This window comes from Cyprinodon variegatus, unplaced genomic scaffold, assembly GCF_000732505.1.
Source record: "Cyprinodon variegatus isolate N-32 unplaced genomic scaffold, C_variegatus-1.0 Scaffold151, whole genome shotgun sequence".
NCBI lineage: Eukaryota > Metazoa > Chordata > Actinopteri > Cyprinodontiformes > Cyprinodontidae > Cyprinodon > Cyprinodon variegatus.
Window position 1 is genome coordinate 106422 of NW_015150604.1, and position 27015 is coordinate 133436.

Here is a 27015-nt window from a genome sequence, read left to right on the forward strand (position 1 = left end):
CTCCCATTCTTGTGGGGATAGTGAAACATTTTTACCTGTCTCCCATACATTTCCTGTATTATTGTATTATAAAATGATATTTTAAGAAAAAGCATGATCTGCCTCTCCATACGGAACTGTCTCTAGCATTGCAAGGCAAAAGCTGATCACCTTAATCTGGTTTGCAATTGGTTTAATTTTGGTTTCTCATGCACATATCTTAAAATATAATGGATACTGGACTAGGGTAGTCAGACGGTTCGAAGCAGATGTCGTAAACTTTGCTGTATTTTCAAATCCAAAACTTGACATGTATGTAACAGTATAAATATACCAATCGCTTTATTACCCTAAACTTAGAAGTACTGGACACAGAGACCTTACTATTGAAAAAGCAAAAAGCTGATAAACATATTTGCAGTAGCAACGCCTCACTAAAATATAGAATCTTTATTTGGACCAGAGATGCTTTCAAAAAAACAGGGATTCATCCAACCGAAAGTCCCTCAATAGTCAAAGAATATTGCAGTATGAATACCGTAAAGGGATAAGCTAGAGTTTATATATGCCATTCTCACCATACAGTTTATTCAAAATGTAAGTTTGGGGTCTAACTTTCAAGGTAGACTGTATCTGTCTCAGTGGCCTCCTATTGTTGCACATGAAATTCTAAGAACCACATGTTTCTAGAGATGAAGCCATCAAATCATCACGTGTTAGATTTGTGCCAGGTTCAACTGTTCTTTACAGGATTATTCCCATTGGAAACTTCCTTAAGTTTTACCATGTGGAAACCTTTTAATATGTGCTTGTTCTCCTTTTGACAGCCCAAATAACTACGGTTCAGCGGCACTAATGTGTTCTCACCTCCTGCCTTCTGAGCTACGTTTCATGTTGGCCTGGACCTGCTTGCTCCGATTCTTTCTTTATAAATTCTTTCCTAGAGTTTCATCTATTGTACAGCTAAAACTTCTCTGTCCCTGATCATAAAAGCAAACTATATACGTTTTCCTGAGTTGAGCTTAGGTTTTAGATAATGCATTAGGTTTTAGATAATGCATTTTCAGTTGGCTTTGTAATTTTTTACAAGAACCCGCGAAAGAGAACTATGCAATAATAAATATATGCAGTCATACATAATCCAGATTATTCTAAAAATGCACATTACAAATCCTTTTTGAAAGCAGGAATGGTTGGTTCAGTTAAGGAATCTGAGTGGAAAGTTGGAACAGGATAAGATGAATGACACAGAGAGGATCTTCTGTTTCTGGCTGTCATTTCATATCCGAGACGTGTGCCTGTCCTCTCATAATATTGGTCTTGGGTGCCGCTGTAGTATTCCTTACCCCACTGCCAAATACAACCAAATGCAATTAGCAGAGAGGTACAGACGCGTGGCCTGAACTTTATAAAAAAAAAATATTTTCTTCATCCAAAGCAAGCCTCAAGATTTTTCTCTCTTATGGTCACATAAGGTCTTTTTTTTTTCACCGGCTAATCTAATTCAGTTGAATCTTTTTTCTTTATTAAATAAAAGCCAAGAGGTTAGAGATTTATTATTAATATAAAAGTCTATTAATACCATTTTAGGCTAGCTTTTTTATTTTATTTCTTTCTATAAGATATTCTTCAAGTGATCAGAGCCTCATCTGATACTTTGTTGGCTACTATGGTATAAAATCAAAAGAAACCCCCACTAAATTGAGGTCTATTTGCACAATTCCAGTGATTGATAAGGTATCTACTCTTGTGTTTGGTGTTGTTCATGACTATTCACTCATGCAAAAACTCTTCCCTGCTGTGTAGAGCTCACGGACGGCCCGATCAGAAGAAGATAAGGACACACTGTGGGATGCCTGGGGATCGTGGAGTGAGTGCTCTCGTACGTGTGGTGGAGGAGCTTCCTACTCATTAAGACGATGTCTGAGCTCCAGGTAAGGTTGCCATGTAGTCTTAGTTATGTCTTAATCCAAACTATATTGCTATAGTAAATATTATTCTATGTAGTGGTTAAAATCTTAAAATGTTCCACAAATATGGGGGAAATATGAAGGGAATCTGATCTGAAAATAAAAGTCAATGTAAAAAAATTTTATTATCTACATCTTATCACTTTAAAATCTATTTGTTTGTTTTTTTATTTCAGGGGGATTTAAATCTTCTTGGTAGTCTCGGTTTAAAATTGTTAAAGGGTCACAATTACTATAAGTAAGTAAATATGTTCGAGAACCAGTCATATCTTTTGTTAAACTAACTGAAGAAAGAATCTGACTGGCCTCAGCCCCTGGAACTGTTCCAATTTACAAGAACACAAAGACAGAGAACAAACAAAATCCACAAATGTTTTTCTCTCCCGTCCTTCTTTACCCAGAATGCCTCAGCGCAGACTTGTGCGTTCTTCAGACTGACTACTGCCCCAGCATGCACTGTGGAAGCAGCTGGCATTAAGGGCGGCATTTACGGAGCGCAGAGTTTTAAGTTAAAAGTCTGTTTTCAGTTAGTTTTTGGCAACAATTTTAAACTTCACCATACGGCCCATTTAATGATTTAGTGCTTAATTTAAGAAAAAGAGTCCAATATTGAGAGGATCTTGGCAACCAACTGACCTCTGAAGCTAACCCCAGCCAGGGCTAATGTAAACTGTCTGCAGTGGAGCAGCACCCTCTCATAGCATTGGCAGTGTGAAGTACTGCAGGCTCCAGTGGCGTTTTCTTTTGTTTGTTTGTTTTATTTTAGCTAAATGTCCATGTGATTTGCATTGATGTCACTAAATTGTTTTGTGTTACTTACTAAATATTTGCGGAGATAACATAGAATTATAGCATGATTAAATAACATTTTAATAGCGTATGTGTGCATATTCAGTACAAGTATAATTAGTTTTACAGTTTAACCATTATTCCTACTAAATAAAATTATGTATATTATTTATTATCATCTCGAGGCTATTAAAAACAGGAGGTGAAATGCAGGTCCAGATGAGCCGTGTGTCTGGTGATTCTACCAGTACGCTTCTGTACCAATTCTCAGAGGTTTTTTCTGCATGCTCCCATTCTCCCTAAGTACATACTTCCTGTGTTCTTGTCAAGATCATAAAGAACACAAGTCAGTCCATGCTCACTTTCTCGGTCAGTTGGATTGTTACGCTGAGTGGAAATATCATAGCATCTACAATAATCTTTCTACTTTTCTTTAAAGTAGATTAGCCATGATTAATTCTTGATCTTGGCAAAACAATATATTGATTATTATCTATAACAATGATTCACTGATGTTTTAATGTTTTTGTGGAGATCATGGGTGAGTCAATTCTTCTTACGCTCTGTTACCCGCCTATTTCATTTATTAAGGACCATGGGTTACAAAGTTTCTTTCAACAAACGTTTTGTATAAGAGTTATAAAATTTAGCTTTAGTCAGTAAAATAGACGAAAAAAGGCAGTTTCAATCTGCTTTTAAATTGCATTTTTGCAGCTAAGGACAGTAAAAGAAGACTTAGGGAAGAAATCCAACTGAATTTGCCCTATGAGAAAAAATTATTTCACTCCTTCCTCTGCTGTTAGAATGAAGAACTAAGTTTAGTTAAGTCTTTTCAGACACCGTTTAAGAGATTAGTTTTAAAGCTGTTAGATTTGATGAACTATTCATGAAATAGTATATAAATAATCCCTTTAATAGAACCTGTCTGGCAACATGAAGTAGGCTAAATGATTTCAAAAAGATGTACATCCAACCTTAAGTCCTTAAAAGAACAACTCAAAAACATGATTGAGCTATCATTAACAAATGTAGACATTTTCCCTCTGCGCTATACCAAGCTAAGACAATATATTTTATTCTGGGAAAACTGATTTGAAGCCCAGTAGCGGTGGGAGGAGCTTTTATCCAGAAAAAAAGCACTGCTGTGTTCAAGTTGTAAGGACTTGCTTTGTCGACCAGTGATGGGCATATGAAATGAATCACCTTAACATGCTGAGAAATCGTGGAACAGCAGTGAACCTCGCAGGACTTGCTGACCTATAAAAACCCGTGAAAACGTACCCTGTTCTGTTGACAGATGGGATAAAAGTTTAATTTCTAGGTAGGTTGTTGTCTCCAAATATCTGGTGAAAACAAACCCTGTTGCTCAAAATTAGAGCATCAAAACAACAGATCAAAATAAAAAAAAAACTTGTACCAAGCTCATTTAAATGTCTGCTCTACAAGCTAACTACCTAGTCTCCACACAAAGCTGCAGCAGCATGGACTATTTGACTGACCGATGTGTCGCCAAATGACGCAACTTGTTAAAAAAAAAGCAGTTTTTAGCAGTTTCATCCATTACACAAAACCTAGTTTACATTTTGACAGAAATTTTACTTGCAATTTGCTCTTTAAATATTTTGGTGGTAGTGTAATGGTCCAGTGCTGGTTTGTTTTCGTAGACTCTAGTTGAACTGGCATAATTAATGAAACCAAGGGATAAAGTCCAGCCATCAGTTAGAGAAATTAAACACTAGCACACCTTGGATTATTCGGCAGGACAATGATCCAAGACACACCATTTAATCCACAGCTCAATAGTCGCTAAAGAAAAAGAGGAAATATGTGCAGGTTTTTGGAACGCCCTTGCAAAGTCTTAACTTATATTTGATAGAAACCCCATGGCATAACCTTAAAAGGGTTGAAATGCAGAATAAAAAAAAAAACTGTCGCTTAGTTAACGGAAAAAAGAGGGGGGCAAGATGGGGCAAGTTTCCTCCAATCCACTCCTTGCCAGTTGTCGCAAACGTTTACTGCCAGGTGTTGCTGCGAAAGAGTTTTTCGCATTGGACCAGGTTGATATGTAAACTTTTTTCAATCACGAAAAGAAATCCTGATTATAAAATGTTTTTAATGTTACTTAGATGATCTTCTTCTGTGTAGAAACTGGTTTCGTCATCTGAATCACAAGTGTGACAAATAAATAGAAAAACTGAAGGGCTTAAATGTTTCAAAGCACTGTTACGATGGTCATTATACTCTTTACCCCTAAAGGTAACTTTGTTCCTCTATCTTTAGAGTAGCCTGCTGAGCTTTAAGATTAAGGTTAAATGCGCTTCCCATAGTAGCTAACTATAACTGGGTTTGATGGGTAAAAGGGAAACTTGAACAAAAGGACTGAGAGGGTATGTTTTCCATAGAAATATTGTCACATTTATAGGCTTAGAAATAGCATTGCAGTGACTTCATCACATTCCTCCTTTTTTACAGTTCCCAGAATCTATTGCTCACATCCAAAAGGTAGCCAGTGAGCTTTGCTGCTAAATTCACCACTTTTTCTCTGCCTGAGGTGTTCAGCAGGGAGCAGCCAAATGACAGGAGCAGCCAGTGAGATCATAAAACATCTCAACTGTTTAAAAGACAAATTGATAAAACAGCACAGATCGTATTTAAGGTCACAGCCGAGTTCCCATATGTAGCCAGCACCCCACCCACCCCCAAACAATTAATCCATCTGCTTTGCCTGCACACAGAAACAGCCCTAAGAAACACAAGACTGTCAAAACCTCATGCTCAAAGTGCCAGAACCTTTCTGTACTTCATGGTAAACACTGAGGTCAGTGTAGGACTGTAGTTCATGATATCCATGGCAAGCCAGCATTTTTATGGTCAGGGGAACCACAGAGCGCTACTGGCTGTTGTAAAAGCAGTTGATGTGTTAAGAGGTGTATGGGGTTTAGGCTCCTTCTGTGATTGCATAGGAGTAGCTGTATGCACTCATCAGGGTCCAGGCGGATCTGTTTACAAACCTATGTGTCCTTAGGCAGTTGCTACACATAACGGGCTCAGATCCACCCCACTGCTGCATGGGAATGAGGGAGCAGTAGTCTGGCCAGGGGTGGCAGATATAACAGTGTCATTAAAAAAAACAGCACAAGGCCTCTTATGTGTGTCTTTGTGTGAGGGTGAGTGATTTTTGTTGGCAGGAGATGCTGGAAACGGGCCTGTAACACCCTCCAAACCAATTCCAGCTTCTTTACACTGACACACACATGCACACAAGTGGCAGTGCACGCAACTTACTACCACTTCAAAAATACGCTGGAGGTGATTAGGACACTAATCATCTGGCCCTCATTAGCTCCATCCATACAGGACTCTTGCCTAATCACAAAACTCCAAGGCATGGCTCGTTTACGAGTGCTGTGGATCCATGGCAAGAGAAAAAACTTAACCATGTAATCTTTATGAAGCTAAAAAAAAAAAAAAAGCAATATTCTTTTTCATCAATTTAATAAGAACAGTCCCAACTTAATTGTCCAACACATTTGCTTACACATGACTGGTGATGAGCACGAAAGAGGAACCAACTCCTACTGTATGTCACTGATACTTAAGTTTAATTGGATAGGGTGGGATGTTTGAATTTTTTTTTCTTTTCTTTTAACTTTTCAAAAATTGGTATGTTCAATGAGAATAAAGATTTTATTAGAGGGTTTTAATCCATTGTGTAGACAATGTAGCTACGGTTGGGGGGGTGTTGGCCTAGCGGTTAGAGCAATGCTCTTAAGCTCTGAGAAGGATGCAAGAACCCGGTTCGATCCTCACAGACTGCCTCTCTGAGCAAGACCATTAACCCACACTGCTCCCCGGGTGCCACACAATGGGAGCCCGTTGCTCCCCAAGGGGATGGGTTAAATGCAAAGACTAAATTTGTCCAAGGTGAGATCAATAAAAAAAGTTACATTTTTCTTTTCAAAGATCAATTTTAACATAACAGTTCCTAAGCTCCGTAAGATTTTAAATAGTGGGCCACATTTTGGCACAAAGTACCTACAGTTTGGCTAAAAGGGTTAGTTTGCAAGAGATGTTTAAACATTTATATAGTATATTAATTATCTTGGAAGCACTACAGAGTATCTTACAACTCCAGACAAGATCCTTCAAGTAACACAAGAAAGCTTTGCATCAGGAATACCATTATACATCTCTTGTAAGCATTATTTCGCATCATTTGGCTCCTTTGACATAAACTTTGTTCATCGTGTTAAATTGTGCCAAGGGAGAACAAACTACTGGACTTCAGCTGTAGTTAGTTTTATAAGAGGCATGATGCATCTGAGCAGAACAAAATATAAATGGATTGTTACATGCCATCATAGTCGCATGCTGTAAGGTGGTTCTCCTTCACAAAGGGTGGGATTTGGATGCCTATACACTTTTAACATGACTGCAAATATTAACAAGTTGAAGAAACTTGATTGGGTTTCTACTTGTTTTATTTAAATTTTGGGGTAAAATAAAAGACTTGTAATGTAGTGCAGAAACCTATACAGTCCTGGCTCTGCCTACTTTTGTGTAAACTCTACTTTGGAAGTTCCAATGTGAGAGGGAAATGAAAAGGGAAATTCTTTTTATTGCTTTTACCTTTTTATGTCTAGTTTATATATCCCTGTGTCCCTGGGTGAGTTTCCACACTGATCTTTGCTACCTGTCTCTCATCTCTTGGTTCCTTGAAAGTCTCTTGTTTGGGTTCAGGCCCAATAACCTCTGTTTGGCTTGGCAGAAGGGACTGTCTGGATTCGTCATGGGCTCTAATGTTCTTGCCATGCCACACACTCCACATCCACTCCCTGCAAAAACATGGCAAAAAGTCCCAAGCCCTTCACTCATGTGTGAGTCTTAGCTTTGAGATGTTGTCTATAGTCATGATTACTGATTAGCTAAGGAACAAAGACAGTGAAATTCTTCTTAAGTTTCCAAACTGAAATAAAGAATATCATCCAATCAGTTTCCACCACAGTCTCGGACGATTGGCCTATCATTGTTACCATCGGTGGTTTATCATCCCTTGACGAGAAAGGAATCCTCCGCTTCAGTAAGTGGTGAGCTCAATAGTTTGGGCAAAACAGCCACAGACTGGAGGGAGTCACGATCCAAAGTGCTTTAATCTGTTCAGCAGACACAGACTGCAGGACTCCACTGTACTTTCACTGCTAATGCTTCTATATTACTGTTAATTTATGAAGCTATGATTTGTTTATGGAATAGTAAGGCAAGACAAATGGCATTTTATTCAGATTCTTCAAAGCTAAGGTGCACTCAATTCTCTATGTTATCACTCAGATAAAATTAACTCAAAATGTTTTCCTAACGAAGATGTCTGGGACAAAGTTAAATTTAGACTTACTGAATGATTTCTACTCCGTGTAAGAAGATTTGGCCTGCTGTAATTCTTGAGGAGAAATATGAGGGTGTTCACAATCTCTCTGTAACTGCACAAGCATGATTTGGACATGATCAGTGGTTGTCGTGGAGATTTTTTTTTTTTATGTGCAGGTGGCCAGCACTTGGATTACACCAGGGCAATAATCTTGACTGGTCAGCAAATACTGATGCCCTGTACAGGAAGGGGCAGAGCCATCTTTACTTCCTGAGGTTGTTGAGTTCTTCCTCATGTCTGTTAGAAGCTGCTCAGCATGTTCTACCAGTCTGTCACAGCAAACAATGTCCGATCTATGATGTCCTACAATTTATTGTCCTCAAAGTATCAACTGATGTGGACAAGAAAAGTCAGAGGTTTTCAGCGCCCACTACTTGGAAGAAAATACAGTCTGAAAATTCAAGCACTTGCAACGCTCAAACAGGCTCTGACTGGTAATCTGTGATAATGGGCATTTGTCCAGTGGGCCGGTCCTAATTTCAGCGTGCGAGGGCCGGTCCTCCTTAAATCATACCGGCCCTAACACTTACTCTCCGGCTGAAGCACCTACCTGTGACAGTAAATAATTCAAGGAGCTCAAGAAGTAATACAATCTTAACTACTGTACCTAAATGATGCATGCAGTATATATAGCCCTTCCTTGTCATGCACATCCTTGTGACGGTTGGCATATGGTGTAATTTTCTATTTCTTTAATCTGTAAAATCCTTGCAACAAACTAAATTATAATAAAACTAGAAATGCTGTCTTTAACCCAAACTACGATGTCCTTCTTATATTTGGTGAATTTATGTTAGAATATTTTTTTCAAAAATATGTTGTGGTGCATGATGGGGTTTTGCATCTGTTTACATTATGGCATTTCATTGCCCACATGCCACCTAGACCTGCAGTGAACGCTTACACACTGCTGAGCTTTCATTGATTCATTCTTGAAGAACTGCCTGTCTGCCTCTATATTGTATTGTTCTATTATGGTGTTCTTACAACACTCTGGGTTACGTTGTAGACCTAGTATGTGTCAGTGGGTGTCTGGCTGGCTTCGTGCAAGTGTGGACGTTATGCAGCAGCAAGCACTGTCTCGTCCGTGTTGATAACCAAAGCCAGTAAAACCGCATTATAGAAATCTTGGTGATGGTCGTCGTGTGATGCGTATGGTGGGCCGGTGTAAATGGAAAAAACCCAGGGCCGAAAGTCGTTCCCAGTCCGACCCTGCGCTCAAATAATTCAAAAGTCATGTTAAATCATTGCAATCAGTCTTGTCTCTGAGGAAATATTTTAGGTTGGAGTTTTTGGAGCGTTTTATTCTTTTTAATTTTTTATTTGTTTTATTTGTTGTAGTGTATGTGCTGCTGTCTTCTTGGCCAGGCCTTTCTTTTAAATCTCTGTGGGACTAACCTGGTTAAAAAGGCTGGATTACTGGATAGGCCAGTTGAAACAACAAAACAAGCATCAGGCTAAATAAGTACCTTTACAATATACAATTTTTTTTTATTTATTTCATTTTTGTATGTGAATTTATTTTTTAACATTCTATACCTTAAATTTTCTTTAGAATTTGTCTGCTTGTCTACATAACGAAATGAATTATTTTTTTTTCAGCTGCTAAAATAATCTAACATATTGCCTCATAGGATCATTTACACCTGCAATAAAAAAAAAAAGGCAAGCAGAGTAATATCAGCAATGATAGTTTTGTGATGGAGCAGTAGTGTGAGGTTTGGTATGAGAAATATCCAAACTATGCGCTCCTGAAAATAAAAAAAATAGATAACTTTCATGCCTTGTGACCAATTGACATGAATCAATCAATTCATTTTCAAATCATTAAATTAGACTAGAAAAACTTGGCACACTCCTTTCTTACAACTTTAATGCCTTTTCAAAAACTTTTTTAACAATTTACACTTTTTATCTTAGGTAAAGTAAGTCACAGATGCAAAACTAAAGTTAAATTATTATCCTAGACTGTGTAGCCACTCGAATATCAATTCCATGCATTACATTTAGAATATATCACCACAACTGCATCAAAACTACTTTTTTATAATTTTACATATAAATATTTTGTCTCTTGCAGGACGTGTGAAGGGCAGAATATCAAATATCGCACATGCAGTAATGTGGTAAGTTCAGAACAGTTGTATGTAATGTTTAGTGAGCTTTCGATCAGCTGTTTTTCTTTAGATCTGAAGGACAAAATTTCACTTTTAATGATAAGGGTTAGTCCTCTGTTATTTTTGTTGCTATAGAGAAGATAAAGAGTCAGCTAACTTGTACTCTTTTTTTTTATTTTTTTTTATAAATAATTACAGCTACAGATTGGTCTTCTTTTATTTAAGATTAATTGGTCAGTTACTCATACAAATTGCTGTAATTTATTTGAATGAGAGCTTTTAAAACCTCCAGTCTGTTAGTGGTTGTTTAAAGATAAAGTTTAATTAGTCACTTGGAAGTATTATCTTGAAAACCCAACCATCATAGCATCTTGTTGCATTGATTAAGGTTTAGTAATACAACTTAACTTAGAATTTTTTTTTATAATTTAATTATTGGTACACAGAACCCTTACAAAAACATGTTATTATTCTACATCTTTACTAGTTCAGTTAAAGTCTGGTGTGCAACAAGGATTTGTCTTTTGCTCCCTTTTATTTTTTGGTACTTCCCTCTGTCTAGCTTAATACCTTTATGAATTTTAGCTGCCAATTTTTTTTGGCTGATATTACATAATGCTTTTCTATGTAAATTCTATGTTGTTCCCATTTTTTCTGTTGTTAAAAGATTTAATTATCTGTTTGGTCCCTAAAGTTCACCCAGTTTGGTTTAGTCTTCCTAATTCAGAAATTACATAATCCAGGTTGTTGGAGAGTGATATTGATGGCCTATTCAAACATGGTGTTAAATGTTTTGAGGCAATGTCAGAAACTGACTCAAGGTTTCTAATATTGCCTTAAACAAAAGAGTACTTACTGTGAGTTATATAGGTTTTTGCCTAGCCTTTTGCAGTCATGTATCAGTTAGGGTCCTCAAACCATTTATCCTAGCTTGCCTACCTAATCTTATTAGCTGTTATAATGTTTTGTTTTTTTAAGGAGTAAAAATAAAAAAACATTTCCTTTAAATATTTATATTAGATTTATTGCAGTGGAATACATTGGCATACTCCTGATCATAGATAGTAGTTCCCTCAGCCTAATCACCAACAGTAAGGCTCTTCTTAAACTCTAAACTCTAAACCCAATGACTTTCCTCTTTGCAAAACAGATTAAACTATTCACATACTTTCTTATAAAGCATTTTGTATCTTTTTCAAAAAGCACTGCTGTACAGATATTTATTTAATTGTACTTACTAAAGCGTTGATCAGCGTATTGAGCTCTTTTAAACCATTTTTCGTGTTTTCTGTAGGACTGCCCTCCAGATGCTGGGGAGTTCAGAGCTCAACAGTGTTCAGCTCACGCTGATGTGCGATACCAAGGACATTTTCATGACTGGCTGCCTGTTTACAACGATCCAGAAAACCCTTGCTCTCTCAAGTGTAAAGCCAAAGACTCTGGCCTAGTGGTGGAGCTGGCGCCCAAAGTGCTGGATGGAACACGCTGTTACACCGAGTCCTTGGACATGTGCATCAGCGGAGTGTGCCAGGTGAGAGAAAGCTTTGCAAAGTTTGGATTGCTCTTCTTTTCTATTTTTCTCTTCAGTGACAGATTTAAAATGGCCCCATAATTTAGAGGTTAAGCATAAACTAAAATCTAACATGCTTCTAAATGTGTTAGGTCATTTTTTTGACAAATTTGATTTTTAAATCAAAATGGATCCACATGAAACATGTCACACATGATTTAATGAGGGTACCCAATGGTTTTAATCTAACTGCTATGGCAAAAACCTTGTGTTATAATTTTTCTGCCCAAAACATTAAGAAGAAATGGAATAATTTCTATCTAAATTTATATTTTATACCTTGGTTCTTTATAAAATATAGTTACTTAGTCTTAAATGATTTTGTAGTCTTCATCTTGCTTAGATGTCCCATACAGATGGGTATGTATATATATGTATAGATATTAAACTTTCAAAGGTCAATCAACAGTGCTTGGAAATCAGCCGATGGGCCTTCGTGGGTTAATGGCCGGTCATGAAAACCACCCATTTATGCGCCGGTCCTTGTGTTGTGTTGTTGAGGATTGTTTTTCTGAACGGACATGCTTCTTTCTCCTGTTCTGGATCATGTTTTTTTGGTTGGTGCCCAAAACAGGTGAATAATTCCCCTTAAAATACAGTTAAGTGTAGACAACATTCTGAGCTCAAACAGCAGCAGGGAAATTGTGAGAACAGCAGAAGAAAGAACACCATAACCGGGACTAGGCAGCCAGCCGTGCCTCTCTGGAGCTCAGAAGTAACAGCGGTTGATTGGAGGTGCCTGCTGGGCACAGTGACAGAGTGGGGAGAAGCTACAGTTCAGCTATACTTGTTAAGCTAACTGCAGAGTGTTAAAGGAGCATAGTGGAGGAATGGATAAGTCCGCCAATGAAGCAGAATGCTGAGGCTATTGCTGGCCAGGAGTAAGGCAGTGGTACTCTGGAGAAGCCTGCCAGGGAGAATAAGAAGGGAGAGGCCACAACTGCCGAGGCTAGCCTCTAGAGCAGGGGTGGGCAATTCCAGCTCCTGAGGTCCAGTATCCTGAAACCTTTAGAAACACCCTTGGTCCAACACACCAGATTCAGCTGTGTCTTTTGTCTCCTCAGTATTCAGTCAGTTCCTCCAGAGTCATCTCAATTATCTAATTACATGATTCAGGTGTGTTGAACCGAAGGCACATCTAAAAGTTGCAGGATACTGGCCCTCAGGAACTGGAATTGCCCACCACTGTTCTAGAGGCGAACTGTTGGAGGAGTAAAAAATGACAGCGGAGGGATCAGAGGAGCCTGATGGGCAGAGAGAGTGGCAGTGGTGAAATAAGGCGACTACTGGTCAGTGCCTACATTGGAGGTAGGACATCAAAACAGTCCTTCTAGTGCGCTTTTTTAAAAGTTACCTACAAACCTCTTAAGACCTATTGCCGCATCATCACTTGACAACATTATTTTCTCTTCATAATACGTTTCTATAGAATTTTGATCCCTAAATGTGAATGGGAAAGAAGTTGAAGAATTTACTTTTGGGAGTAAATTTTTAATCACATCACATCATAAATTCTTTAACTTCTGTTTCATGTACATTGACATTGTATTATTAGGTTTCACAGTTACATAACAGGACAATGTATTATGATCCTATATTCACGATCCTGTAGGCGTCCATGCAATAATAAAAAAAAAACATTATTAGAAATAGTTAGGTATATAAAGGCTGCAGGCATTCCATACTGACTGATAGTAAATGTGTACTACACGGCTATTAATTTTGAATTTAAAGAATCAATGACACCGTCTAAAAAAGGAAGAAGGAATTGTGATTTGAAATACGGCTATATTTTTAAGGAAAAAATATGGCTATATGGTGACAAGTTAAGAAAATAAGCAGAGTCAGGTCAGGTCATCATTTCAGCCCACAGAAAGCTACTGCTTTTAGAACAATCATTCAAATTTTCATATGCACTTTTTTTATTCGGGTTTAAAAGGATTACATTGCATTTTATACAAGTACATGATCTTTAAAAGAAAGAATTCCAAGAAGACTAATGCAAAGAGTTACATCATACTGTATACCATCTGTTTTACGCATGAATACCCAATAAGACTGCTTTTGGATATGCGGTTTTTGACCGACTGTCTAGGAAATGGTTTCAGCTTTCTCTCCGGTTGAATGAAGTAACATCCTGCAGAGCTATAGATGCACAGTTTGGTGCACAGTTTTACAATGCATGGAAAAGCAGTGTGGTTTTGGTTTTGTTTTACTGACAGTAATAGTGAAAAACTCAATTAATCAATGCTTTCAGACATTTTTCAGTAACAGAACAAGAGAAGTAAAGTGGGTGGAACTTTAAGAAGATAAAAACTGACCTTTGATGGCAAATTAGAGAAGCAAAGATTAGATATAGATATCAATTACTGTACACCAAGGGGTTGTTTGTTTAATGAGACTTACAAACTAAGAAAAACAAATAGACCTTTTTAGGGTATTTATCTACAAATTGTGAAATTCTGGTCTAAAACCGCATTGCCTGCTTGATTATATGAGCTACTGTTTGTGTGAAAAATCTGTCTTTATTTGTGATTTATAAACAACCAGAGGCAGCTCACCCAGTGGCTCATCTTCTAAAGTTTATAATAATAATAATAATAATAATAATAATAATACATTTTATTTAAAAAGGCGCCTTTCTGGACACTCAAGGTCACCGTACAAAAGCATAAAAAGTGTCAGAAAAAATAAAAATAATAATTATAAAGACACCTGCCAGAACCTTTTTTATTTTTTTATAAAGAAACACCTAAATAATTTAAGTTGGCCCATATGTGGAGATTGTGCTAAGGGATTGTGATCTGTTACCCATAAAAAAAAAAAAAAGTAACAAGTCATGAAACAGGTTTATTTTTTTATTCATCGATCAGTGGAATAATCACCAAAAAGACTAAGAGACTAATGCTACACAGAGCCTAAAACATGCCATTTGCTGAAAGATTAACCCTCTAAGAACAGTAAATAAGTCAAAACTCAACAAAATCTTAAGATTAATTAAAAATCCTCTTCTCACACTCGTATACAACTACATGTAGTGTATTAGTACGGGTATTTTTACTTGTTTTTGCCATTTAGAATTCATTAAAAATGTGCAGGAAAGTTGTTTTTTTTCCCTAAATTTTAAACATCTGTTAATTTAGAAATTCTAAAAGAATATATTTTTAGATTAATCAGTTAATTATTGATAAATTAAGGAATTTTACAAACCTTTTGTTTGGCTACCATTTTTTTCATTAAAGGTAAAATATGATTTCTTCCTTACAAACAAGCCATATTTGTTCAGTCTTTTCTTTACATAATGTCATTTACTTAACTCAGGAAAATCTCAAAAACATTTTTCAAATTGATTGAAGGGAATCCGTTTCCTCTCTTATGTGTTACTTCTTTGGCATTGTTTAATATAAGCCAGCAAACTGCTAAAACACTTATGCTTCTATAGATGCACTCACACCTGTTGATAAATAGTAGGGGGGAGTGGCGGCCTAGTGGTTAGGGTATAGAGCTTGGAATCCTGTGGTTCTGAGTTTGAGTCCCACTCCCACAGACTGCCACTCTGAGCAAAGACCCCTTTTTCTTTTCGTTGAAAGAAATGTTTACATTTATTGTTTAAATCTATTTATAATACACATTTTACAGCATTGGAAAACATAATGAGTGTTTGTTTGACCTCCTGCACACCATATTAAAACAAACAAACAAAAAAAATCATTTTTCATGCATTTTTTGGTATAGGTTATAGGTATAGGGAGCAGCATGCACCTCTGGAGCCGCGGGTTGCCAAGCCCTGCTGTAGAAGCAGTGAAGCCGTACAAAGTTTTCACTATGACTGTATTGACAAGAATGGAAACCTTCTTTTTGCAATAACTGCCATGAATATAAATATCCAATTAAAATTACCTGACATGATGGAATCAAATCCCCAGTTCCTCTTTAAAACATAACATTTCCACGTATTTCCCTGGTTCCTTGTGTTGCAGATTGTAGGCTGTGACCATGAACTGGGGAGCACAGCAAAAGAAGACAACTGTGGCATCTGCAATGGAGACGGCTCATCCTGCAGACTGGTGCGAGGTCATTACAAATCCCAGCATGCTTCAGGGAAAAGTAAATATTCCTCTTTTTCATTTATTTCATAATAGCATTTTACTTTTTCTAACTGAAATTAAAAAAACATACAACATATACATGTAATGAACGTGAGCTTGATATGTGTACAGCTACAATTTGCATTATTGTTACTGCATATCTGCAGCCACGGATGTCTCAAAGATTCAGATGTTAAACACATATTGAATGATGATTTTCTGTTTTGTTTCACCATAGCGGTTTGAACCTTTTTATAATGAAATTTTTAGTGTAACTTTGAACTAAGTCAGAAAGGATGTATTGCCTCCCCCCCCATACTGCAGATTGAGATTTATTTTTTCATGTTTTAAAAATGTGTTGTTAAATCTAACCTTATTGCTGAGATATAATTTAAAAAAGTGCAGCAAAAAAAAAAAAAAAAAACACTTGAAAAAAAATAGAGGGAACAGTACTTTTTTTTTTTCCCCAGCAGCCCTCAAAACTGACAGAGAAACAGCAATACCTTTAAGAAATGGAACTATTAATATTTCTACCATTACTATATTTAACCCACATTTTTATCATTTAAAATTGTACATTTTAACACAATGTCAACATATTGGAAAGATGTTGAGGTTTTATTAGAGCAGCAAAATTTATGAGACGTTTTAAGGGTCAGTTTCCATTCTTACACTCTTCCACTGCTTTGGAAAGAGCTGACCTGCTGGAGTTATTCTTTGTTGCGAATTTAGGATGGTGAGTAGCATATCATTCTTCTTTAATGTTCTGATCTTATAACCATTTAGCAATCCCAATTCTCCAGTTTTTTTATTTTTCCCCCAGCTTTTATTGTCATTACACTGTCACAAGTACAGAGCAATGAAATTCCCTCTCTGCATTTCACCCATCCCCTTGGGGAGCATTGAAGGGTCTTGCTCAGGGACACAGAGTGTCAGTCTGTGGGAGTGGGGCTTGAACTCAGATTCCAAGAGTAAAGCCCTAACGACTAGACCGCCACTCCCCAAAGCAGGCATTAGTCTTGCCTAAGGACCCACACTGGCAGCTCATTCCGTCAGCTGGGATACAAATATGTTTGCAGGATGGTGACTTACCACTTGACCTAGCCAAACGCTTATAAACTGTATTATTACAGAGCACTTTAAACTTGAATTAGATCAACTCACTGCTGCCATATCTTTATTTTGTTTCTGGAATTTGTTTGAAATGTAGTTAACATTTGCAATTAGAAATTTTTTTTAATGCAACATTTTTTTCTGTCTCTCTTACTGAAGCTGAGGATACGGTGGTTATCATTCCATACCAGAGCCGTCATATACGTCTGGTCCTGAAAGGCACGGATCACTTGTGTAAGTCCTGGTAGGTCTGGGGTGCCCTTCCATCCAAACAAGTTCTACCCAAACTATAACATTCATGTTAGTTGCATTTTTTTACTGCAAAATGTCGTGCACTTTGATCAGAAGTACACTTTGTTTGACTCCTCTATACCCTAACTGTTGTAGCTTTCTGATGACCTCCTCTGGTGTTTGGATGCATATTTTTTTAAGTCTAATGCACCCTAGATATGCAAAGCTCATAGAGGTTCTTAACAATTTGGAGGCTGTATCAAAACATACAGATATGTATTGGATTCAGCAATTCATGCAAATGGACACCCTATCAAGTTTGGACTACTTTATAGTATGAGGAAATACTTTTAGTCTGTTGACATTTTGGGTGTAGAAATTATTTTTTTTTCTTTTCTGAGACAGTTTTAATAAACTAATAATCAAATTCACATAAATTATTACTTGAAATATATCTGTGTGATAACGGTATATTATATTAGGAGATACACTTTTTGAAATATTGAAACAACAAACTGCTCTACGATATTCTAGATCATCCATTCTATTGCCTTAACAAGTTTAATGTTTTCTTTCTGGACTATCTATTTGGTGTTACATTTTATTTTTTAACAGTTTTATAAATGCCTATGTCAATTTTGCTGCTTTTCTTTTTAGTTTCTTCCCACCCTTTCTTTAAACAGTCATGCTGGAATTAGAATCGACCCCATTAGAGGTTAGTGTAACAGCTGATGTCAGGTCAAACAGAGCAGAAGCTCACTACAGCGGCAGCCTTTTTGCAGATCTTGCTTGTGATCCTCCTGGCATTGCTGCGGTGCTCCTCTTGGCTTTGAAACTCTGAAACCAGACTGCACTCATTGTGTGTAACTGGCTCTGGCTAAAGCACTGTGTGTGGTCTGTCCTAACTCTAAGAAATCCTTTAAGCCTCTAGACAGTTTAATCACATTTTTTATTTCCATCTTAATTCTGTTTGAAGAGTAGTGACACAGTAACAATAAAGCCCCGCTGAGAAATTATGGGCGTTTGATGATGATGAGGCTCAGATATTTTAGCAAAGAAAAACTCAAGTTTTAACCAAAGTATTGGTTCTCTTGAGCTTTGACCTTTCTGTAGTTTGTTTAAGTTTTCTTGTTTGTCTCATCTTCAGATGTGGAGTGTAGGACCCTACAGGGTGTAAAAACTGAACTGATGCTGGACCAATCTGGACACTACTACTTGGAAAACACCACTTTGGATTTTCAGAAGTTTTCAGACAAAGAAATCCTCAGAATGTCGGGTCCTCTTGGAGCTGACTTCACCATCAAAGTAAGATCATTATAAAATAAATGTACCCACTAACAAAAATAGCAACAGACTCATGTTAAATGGTATTTTCAGCACCAAATGCTGTAAACTTTTGGACCAGGATTGAATATTGAGTTAATTCGATTTGCAGGAAGCTGGATTCTTACCTAAATAGGCATTACAGGAACTTTGTTGAGCATCTGATATTGAGAAAAAGCCATTAGTAATGTTGGAGTCACATAGCAAATATAGCAGGTGGGGCAAACTTGTGCATGAACACTCATTGAAAGATTAAAAAAATTAATACTTGACCCAAGATCGAGGTTCAGGAAGATAGAAAACAGATCAACTATTGATCCTCTTTGTGTCTCACTGTCTCACCCAGTACCCATATAAACCATCCCACAGCATTTATTGCTGCGTTTTCCTTTTCTTTAAATTTAGTTCACATTATATTTTTAGTACAGGCCTATAAGCATATCTCAATCTGCTCTGATTTAATAGATTCTGCAAATACTCATGAGTTGGGGCTTTGCTTTGTAGCCGCATAGGGTGTTTTTGTTTTTATAAACTTTTGTGGGGAATTGTAATGTGGGAAATGTTTTAATTCATTGGGCACGTGAACAAATGTGGAAAAAAATCTGCACAGATCGGGATCTGCTCCGCTAAGGGTAGCAGGAGCCTCTTTATACGCACTGCATGTCATTGAGACATGAAAAAAGATTGGAAAGTAAAATCATTTTTATCGTTTAACGCTTTTGAATGAATGACTCAAAATGTTATTAGCTCCTAAGATCGATTACTGTAATTCCTTGTATGCTGGTTTTAGACAGGCCAGCCTCTCACCAATACATCTGGTTCAAAACGCTGCAGCTTGTCTTCTAAAAAAACCCAAAATGCATGAACAAAGATTTTGCTTCCCTTCGCTGCCTTCCTGATTGTTTTAAATAAATTTTAAAGCTTTATTGTTACACTATAAAGCCCTAAATAACCAGGCACCTGTATATTTGTCGGAACTCTTGCAGCCTAATTTGGCTCTAGATCCCTTCAAACCGATGCTGATCTGTGCTTAGATTTCCCAAGGTCCAGGCTAGTTCTACCTTCTGGAACCAGTTCCCCTTTTATATTAGACAGGCTTCAACTCTTGGTGTTTTTAAATCACTTCTTAAAAAAATGTTTGTACTCACTTGCTTCAAATACATCATGAGAGATTCATCTGTTGGGCTGTTTATGTTTCTTTGTCTAAGTTTTTTACTGTCTTTGTATTTTCTCTTATCCTGGAATTACCCTTATTGTTTTTTAGTGTACAGCACATTAGCCATCAAGAGTTGTTCTTAAATCAGCTATATAAATACATTTGAAGTTATTTGTTTGACCTATAAAAACATACAGTGCTACTGAAAACAGATCAACAGAATCTTACTTTAAAAGTCCTAAACTATGTTTTCAGTAATTCACTAAATGTACAAAGACAGACTGCTTGTTCTTCTTTTCATCCTTTTTCTCCATATAATCTCTTTACATAACTGATTATGATCGTAAACAGCAGATGATAATAGACAGCTTGTTCCGCATGTCATATATTTGATTTTTTAAGTGTAATATTAGGTTATCTCTCTGTTTTATTTAGAGTGTTCTTGGACACTGCCCTCCATTCTTTTATAGAAATGAATCTTTAGGTCATGTCCAGATATGCAGGTGCTTTAATGGTGCTATAGCCTCACAAACAATCTGGTTAACTGAAAAAAAAGAATGAATCTTAAAGGGAAGCTAACTTCTGCATTAGACGTTCAGGTAGAGATCTGTTACTGAACTCTGAACACTGTTTTGGTAAATACTGTTACGCTTTTATAGGTTTTAAAAGTAAATTTTAGGTTGTGTCCCATACTCCCCAAAATAGCTTACCCAACTAATACTTTACTGTGTTAAATATGTTCAGACACTCGGTCCATTCAGTTATTTTCTCTGCAGTTTTACTTAGACCGTTTTCCATGAAAGCCTCTAAGGAGCCTGTCCACAGTAGGTCCAGATAAGGCTTTCATTTATGAACTCCAGCTGAACCCCCTGTGTTAAGCAGGGTGCAAAGCAGCTCTGGTTTCATATGTTTAGATTTAAAGATATTGGAGTAGTGTGAACCACTTCAACATGAAATGCAAATGAATCTTCTGACCACTTCCTCTGCTGCAAAGGACAGCATGTGTTAAAACACTGTTTTAGTTTCCTCATTAGTATCCCAGATGCAGAGTAATCTGCAGATGTTCCCGTACAGCATGAGCATGTTTGTGACTAACGTCGACATTCTGAAAGCAAAAAAAGGTTTATAATTAATAGAGGCACTTCATGAAAATAAAAATGCGATTTGCTATGTTTTCTTTAATTTCCTTAGATACAGTTCAGCGGTGGTGCAAACAGTGTAATCCAGTACATCTATTATCAGCCCATCATCCACCGCTGGAGAGAAACTGATTTCTTCCCTTGCTCCGTCACCTGTGGGGGAGGTAAACCTTGTAAAAGATGTGAAAAAATTGCATTACACAGACAATTTGGATACAAACAGATGATTCAAAAATAATATTCTTAAGTGAAAAGAGTTGTATTTTAATTATAACAACTATGCAACTTAGCTTATATTTCAGTTTTGTGATTTTTATAAAGTAAATTTTTCTTATTTAGCCAAAGTTTATCTTATTTATTATAGGTTTTTGTGTGTTAATGCAATACATTTTTGTTTAAAGCATAAGTTGTAAAATATCGGTATGTATTCCTTATGTAGGGATTAATCTATAATTACTAAGTAATTTAACTAAATAAAATGTAGCTTTATTTATTTCTGAAAGAAAGTGAAATGCTTTTAAAGTTTTTTATATTCCCAGAATTATTTTTCATTTCTGTCACATGTATTTTCTTTAATATAGTTTCATTATAGTTTCACTTCAATTAAATAAACATTATTTTATTTAATAATACACCAACTAAGTGCTATATTGGTCTCAGTTTAGAACTTACATGAACACCTCTTCCCTATAGGTTACCAGTTGACATCTGCAGAGTGTTATGATCTACGAACCACTCGCGTTGTTGTGGACCAGTATTGCCATTATTACCCTGAAAATGTAAAGCCCAAACCCAAGCTGCAGGAGTGCAACATGGAACCTTGCTTGGATAGGTGAGGTCCTGTATTTCTACTGCATTGGACAAACTAGCTAACTTTAACATTGTTATTCAGTTTCATTTTTATTTATTTTTTTAGTGATAGTGATGGATACAAAGAAATCATGCCATATGACCTGTACCACCCCCTGCCTCGGTAAGCATAAAGCTCTGCAAAATTAGTTAAAATTAGTTATTAACTCATTGTACTTTGTCTCTTTCTGTCAGGTGGGAGAGCAGCCCCTGGACTGCCTGCTCAACGTCCTGCGGCGGTGGCCTCCAGAGTCGCTCAGTGACATGTGTGGAGGAAGACATGCAGGGTAACATCACGCCCACTGAAGAGTGGAAATGTCTCTATTCTTCAAAGACTGCCATCCTGCAGCCCTGTAACACCTTCAGTTGTCCAACCTGGGTGGCACAGGAATGGTCGCCTGTAGGTACCTCTCTTTCATCTTGAGCATTAGAAATCTGCATATGAAGTTTCCACCTTTGCATCATTTGCCATGATGCAATAATTCTGCTTTGTGTTTTTTTTTTTTTTTTTTTGCATGGCTTGCTAATCTTTTGTTTAATATATTCTTACTACTTTTGTAACTCAATGAAATGTCTAATCTAAACTTAGGTTTTAATGTTTTTTTAAAGATGTTTTTTTCCCTTTTCTTGCGTCTTACATTGTTTCATACTTGGGAGGTAAAAACACTGTTGCTGTCGGCTGTGTTTCTTAGTCTTGATCACATTTGTTCACTGAGGCCTCTGAGGCTGGATTCTCACCACCAGTAGAATTTTGACACATCTTCATCATCATTTTTCTATATTGTAGTATATTAATAATTCTTAAAAAAAAAAAAAAAAAAAAAGCAGAATGATGTGACAAACTAGAAATTGTAAAATAACTAGTTACTATCCTATGCCCGATAGCAAATTCCTAAAAAAAAAGCAGTTTTTTCTTTGTTTGTTTGGTTTAAACAATAAGCAGCATCTTGATTGTAAGAGAAACACTCATTACTGTTTGGGAGCACCAATGCAAATATTTATATTTGAATAGAACAAGTGTTTCGTTAACACATTAACGTTCTGTTCCATCACTCACTTTCTGGTTTTATGTGGGGTTATTTCTTGAACTGCCTTTAAATTCCCGTGCAACTACCTGATTGCCAGTTATTTTGCCTCCCCAGCTAAACCCTATGAATCTGATATGCAGCCCCTTTCAAACCTGGTATGCTGTTTATGCAGCACATTCTTCCCTTAAAATGCTTATCTTGGCAAAGGATCGACGAAAGTTTGTTCCTGATGAGAGATTTGATGAGATTCTCTGTTCACTTCCCCTGAGTTTCAGACAGAAGTTTGTTTGTTTTTTTCTAGAAATGTAAAGGAACATGTGCATGAATGTAAAAATTGTGTGACTGAAAAAGCCTTGTGTGACCTGTCACCACCAGTGCACGGTGACCTGCGGTCAGGGCCTGCGTTACAGGGTGGTTTTATGCATCGATCACAGAGGGCTTCACGCTGGAGGCTGCAACCCCACCACCAAACCCCACATCAAGGAGGAGTGTCTGGTTACAGTTCCCTGCTACAAATCCATAGGTGGGAAACATCTTGTTAAAATCTGCAGCTTTCATTCTTTTCTTAGTGTTTTCACTCAATGTTAAAAAGGATCTTTGCAATTTGCTTTAGACACACTACCGATTGAGGCAAAGCCTGTCTGGCAGAAACAGGCCATTGAGCTGGAGGAGGAGGAGAAAGTAACTGCAACTCAGGAACCGACGTAAGTGATGACCATGCTTAAGAAAACACTTACAAATATCAACAGAGCTTCTAAAATATATATTTTTGGGATTACCTTTTTTCACATTTTGTCACATTACTTCAACTTCAATAGGTTTTTGTGAGACTGTATGATAGGCAACACAAACTTCAAACTGGACTCGCATTATTTTGCACAACCAATGTTGCTGAAATATTATAATCCTTTTAAATAGGACACAACTCATTTTCATATTAATGCCTTTTTGCACCATTATCTAAACTGGTTTCTTTTTTCTCCTACATTTTTTACATTCTGATCACTGCTGCCCTTTTTTTTCTTTCTTTCTTTTTTTATTTTATTTTTTATTTTTACAGTGTCCTGTCTGGCAATGTGACAATAAGAATAATTCTCTTGATGCCAAAAAGAGCCCAACAGATTTTACTTTCACAAGGGGAGCAGTACAGCTATCACCATAGTGTTCCGCTTGATTTATGCATATAAATAGCTTTATTATAATTATGCAGGGAGTTTTACAGATTATATGGACACTGCAATGTAAGTCGAACAGGAAAGAAAAAAAAACAGAGAAAAGATGAAAGACAGAGGAGATAAAAGTGAGATAACGATAAAATCTCTGCTGCACTGCTGATCACTGCTGCACTTTATATTGGTAATGTTTATCTACACCAACTGCAATATCATTACAACTGTTGTTAACTGTACACAACACAATTCTGTTTTGTATACACTCTGTGCACACAAAATTACAATAAAGTTAGTCTAGGTCGAACAAAGTCAGATAGTAAGATATATTTTTGTTTAATTAAAAAAAAAATCTCTGAGTGAATATGTTTTGATGCAATTTTTTGTAACAAATTTTAAGCTACGGCCTCTTAAAGCCTGGCTGGGAAGTCTTTGGGTTGGTAAGTCTTGCTAGTGAATTCTTAATTACTTTTAAGTTTGCGCTTTGACTAGTCCATTTTAACACATAGATAGGGTATGACATACACAATTTCAATAACTGTCCTTTCATCAGTTTATCTCTGCTGCTGCTAAAAAGCTGCCATTGATTGCTTTTCTGATTTATGCTTTCATGGTCAAGTCTTTCAGTTTAGGTGTAGAGCAATGTCTCAGTAGGTTTTACTGCTGTGTCACTGTCATTTTCAGGGTAAGGGACTGAGCGATGCTGTATAAGATGTTCTAGGGAAATATTACTTTAATTATTACCAATTGCCAATATTACTTTTCCCCCTTTATTCTTCTTTCTTTCCCATTTAACTTTTCTTCCTTTGTTCTTTTGTTCCTTCCCTCATTTTTTTCTACCTTCTTATTTTGTTGTTTCCAATTTTCCTTTTGTTTTTCTCTTTTTCTTCCTTCTTCTTGTCCTGTCTTTTTCCTGATTTTTTTAAAGTCAGTAAAAGAGACATGGAAAGGACAGCTTAATGGCCTGTTTCTACAACTATTAATCAGTAAATGTCTGTTTCAGTTTATGACAATTTTTTTTTGTATACAAAAATGGTCACAAAGGACGGTTAACTTTGGTGGAAGGATGCATTTTTACAGGAAAATGTGTTGTGGTACTCTCTATTACTAATTGGATTAGTTGGATTAGTACAGTTCAGAAAAAAACACTTTGCAGTGGACATTGGGGCGACAGTGGCGTTGAATGAAGGAGTTTGCCCTGCAACTGTTGTCACAATGTAGCATTCCATCATCAATATGTGAGTGAATGGGTAAATGGTAAATGTCCTGTACTTATATAGGACTTTTTCAAGTAAGAGAACTTCAAAAAAGCTTTACACTAGATTCAGTCATTCACGCAGTCACTCACACACTGGGGATCATAAGACAAAAGAAGCGAGGCTGCCATACACTGGCGCCACCAGTCCATCTGACCACCATCAGCAGGCAATGCGAGTGAAGTGTCTTGCTAAAGGACGAAACACTGAAAGCCGTAATCGGAGCTTCAACTGAGAAGCCTCTGGTGTCAGGCGGCTCAGAACGTCGGACCCAGGATTTAATCAGACAGATCAGTTTTTGAAACAAGTGTTATTAAAAGAAAGGTGCACTGGGCTCACTGGAATCAGAAACGGAGACTCAGGTTAGTGACTTCAGAACTCAAAGGGGAGACGACAATGAGCATGAAAGTCACCACCCTGGCAAAGAGTTCAGTCCGAGTCCAGAAGGAGGAGTGACATCCAGAGGAACTCCTCCTCCTGGTACTCCACAGTAGACTACTGAGTCGGAACCAGAGATACAGGAGAGAAGAGACGCAGCGATCAGCAGCAACCAGATTATGCAGAGGAACCGATGATCCAGATGGGCCAATCCAAGCAGGTACAAGGTCAACAACAGGCGGAATCCAGGAAGTAGTCTGGAAAACAAGACAGGCAAAACCAGAGCAGAAGAGGGGTGGCCAAATTTCGGAAGTCCAGAAATAGAAATAGGTCAGGATAAGGCAGAACTAACACAAACAGAGAACGCTAGAATAGACTTGCTAGAAGCTTCAATAATCTGGCGCCAATGGCTGGGAACCAGTGGCTTAAATAGATGCAGGAACAATTGGAGCTGATTAGAGACATTTAGAGCAGGGCAGAGCAAAGCAGATAAGAGAAAAAAAGAGTCAGACCAAGCCATAGGTGCCAAGATCATGACATCTGTTTGCAGGGCAAACTCCTTCATCTGACACCAGTATCGCCCCTTGACTGAAAGTAGTGTAAATTGTTTTGGTTAAGTTTCCTGACTTAACACTATATAAGTACAGGCTGTTTACCATTTACCATTTATGACTGCAATTGTTTAAACTGGATTTAGGGCTATATGTGTAAAGGTGCGTAAATGCGAATGGACACCACACTTCTTGGAATTTCATTTGTAAAAAAAACAAAAAAACATTTTCATCTCTCCTTATAAACATGCAATACTTTGTATTGGTCAAGCACAATAAATAACAATGAAGGGCATTTTTTATTGTTGTGACATAAAATGAGATAAAATACTATACTGTGGCTACATTTGCTGGTGATTGTTGGATAAATAGGAATTAAAAAGGTTTAAGGTGCGATTATGTGCTTTGATTTCTTGGTTTCATTTTGACGACTAAGCACAGTTCCTGAAAACTAGCATGATCTCTTAAAGAAAAAATACACTTTTACAACATAAGTTTTGTCAGCTGGGGTAAAATAAAGCAAAAGCAATTATGGAGACAAATATAGTTTCAACTGTTTTTTTCTTTTTCAAGCTTAGTAAAACAGACCAACCTGAAGGTCAAATTGAAGTGGACGGGTCTGGGTGCCGCCATGAAACCGCCACAGTATCACTGTTGTGTTCATGTCAGTAATGATCTTCATCAACCTGACGTCCGATACCTGCTCAGCAGTGGTTAAAACATTCACCCATTGGACTGAAAGTACCTCCTGGATGTCTCTTCTGTATGTTTTGAATGTAATTTATGAGGTTATTCAGGGTAAAAAGGGAAACTGAGAGTGAAGGTGAATAAACATCATATTGAGAACTTGTGCTTCCTTTCAGCATTACCTAAGCAAAGCCTAG

The 27015-nt window shown here is 37.1% G+C and overlaps 1 protein-coding gene across 3 annotated transcripts in view; it reads left to right on the plus strand.

Annotated features, from left to right (window-relative positions):
• adamtsl1 (ADAMTS like 1) overlaps positions 1-27015 on the plus strand; it is a 132013-nt gene that overhangs the window by 85576 nt on the left and 19422 nt on the right. For all 3 annotated transcript variants that reach the window (XM_015377322.1, XM_015377323.1, XM_015377325.1), the window contains 12 exons: positions 1786-1913; positions 10244-10289; positions 11575-11811; positions 15831-15957; positions 17211-17285; positions 18430-18587; positions 20953-21064; positions 21594-21732; positions 21817-21873; positions 21945-22149; positions 23153-23300; positions 23391-23481. In XM_015377322.1, the coding sequence (XP_015232808.1) occupies positions 1786-1913; positions 10244-10289; positions 11575-11811; positions 15831-15957; positions 17211-17285; positions 18430-18587; positions 20953-21064; positions 21594-21732; positions 21817-21873; positions 21945-22149; positions 23153-23300; positions 23391-23481 (1523 nt within the window). The remainder of the gene's footprint in view (positions 1-1785; positions 1914-10243; positions 10290-11574; positions 11812-15830; positions 15958-17210; positions 17286-18429; positions 18588-20952; positions 21065-21593; positions 21733-21816; positions 21874-21944; positions 22150-23152; positions 23301-23390; positions 23482-27015) is intronic.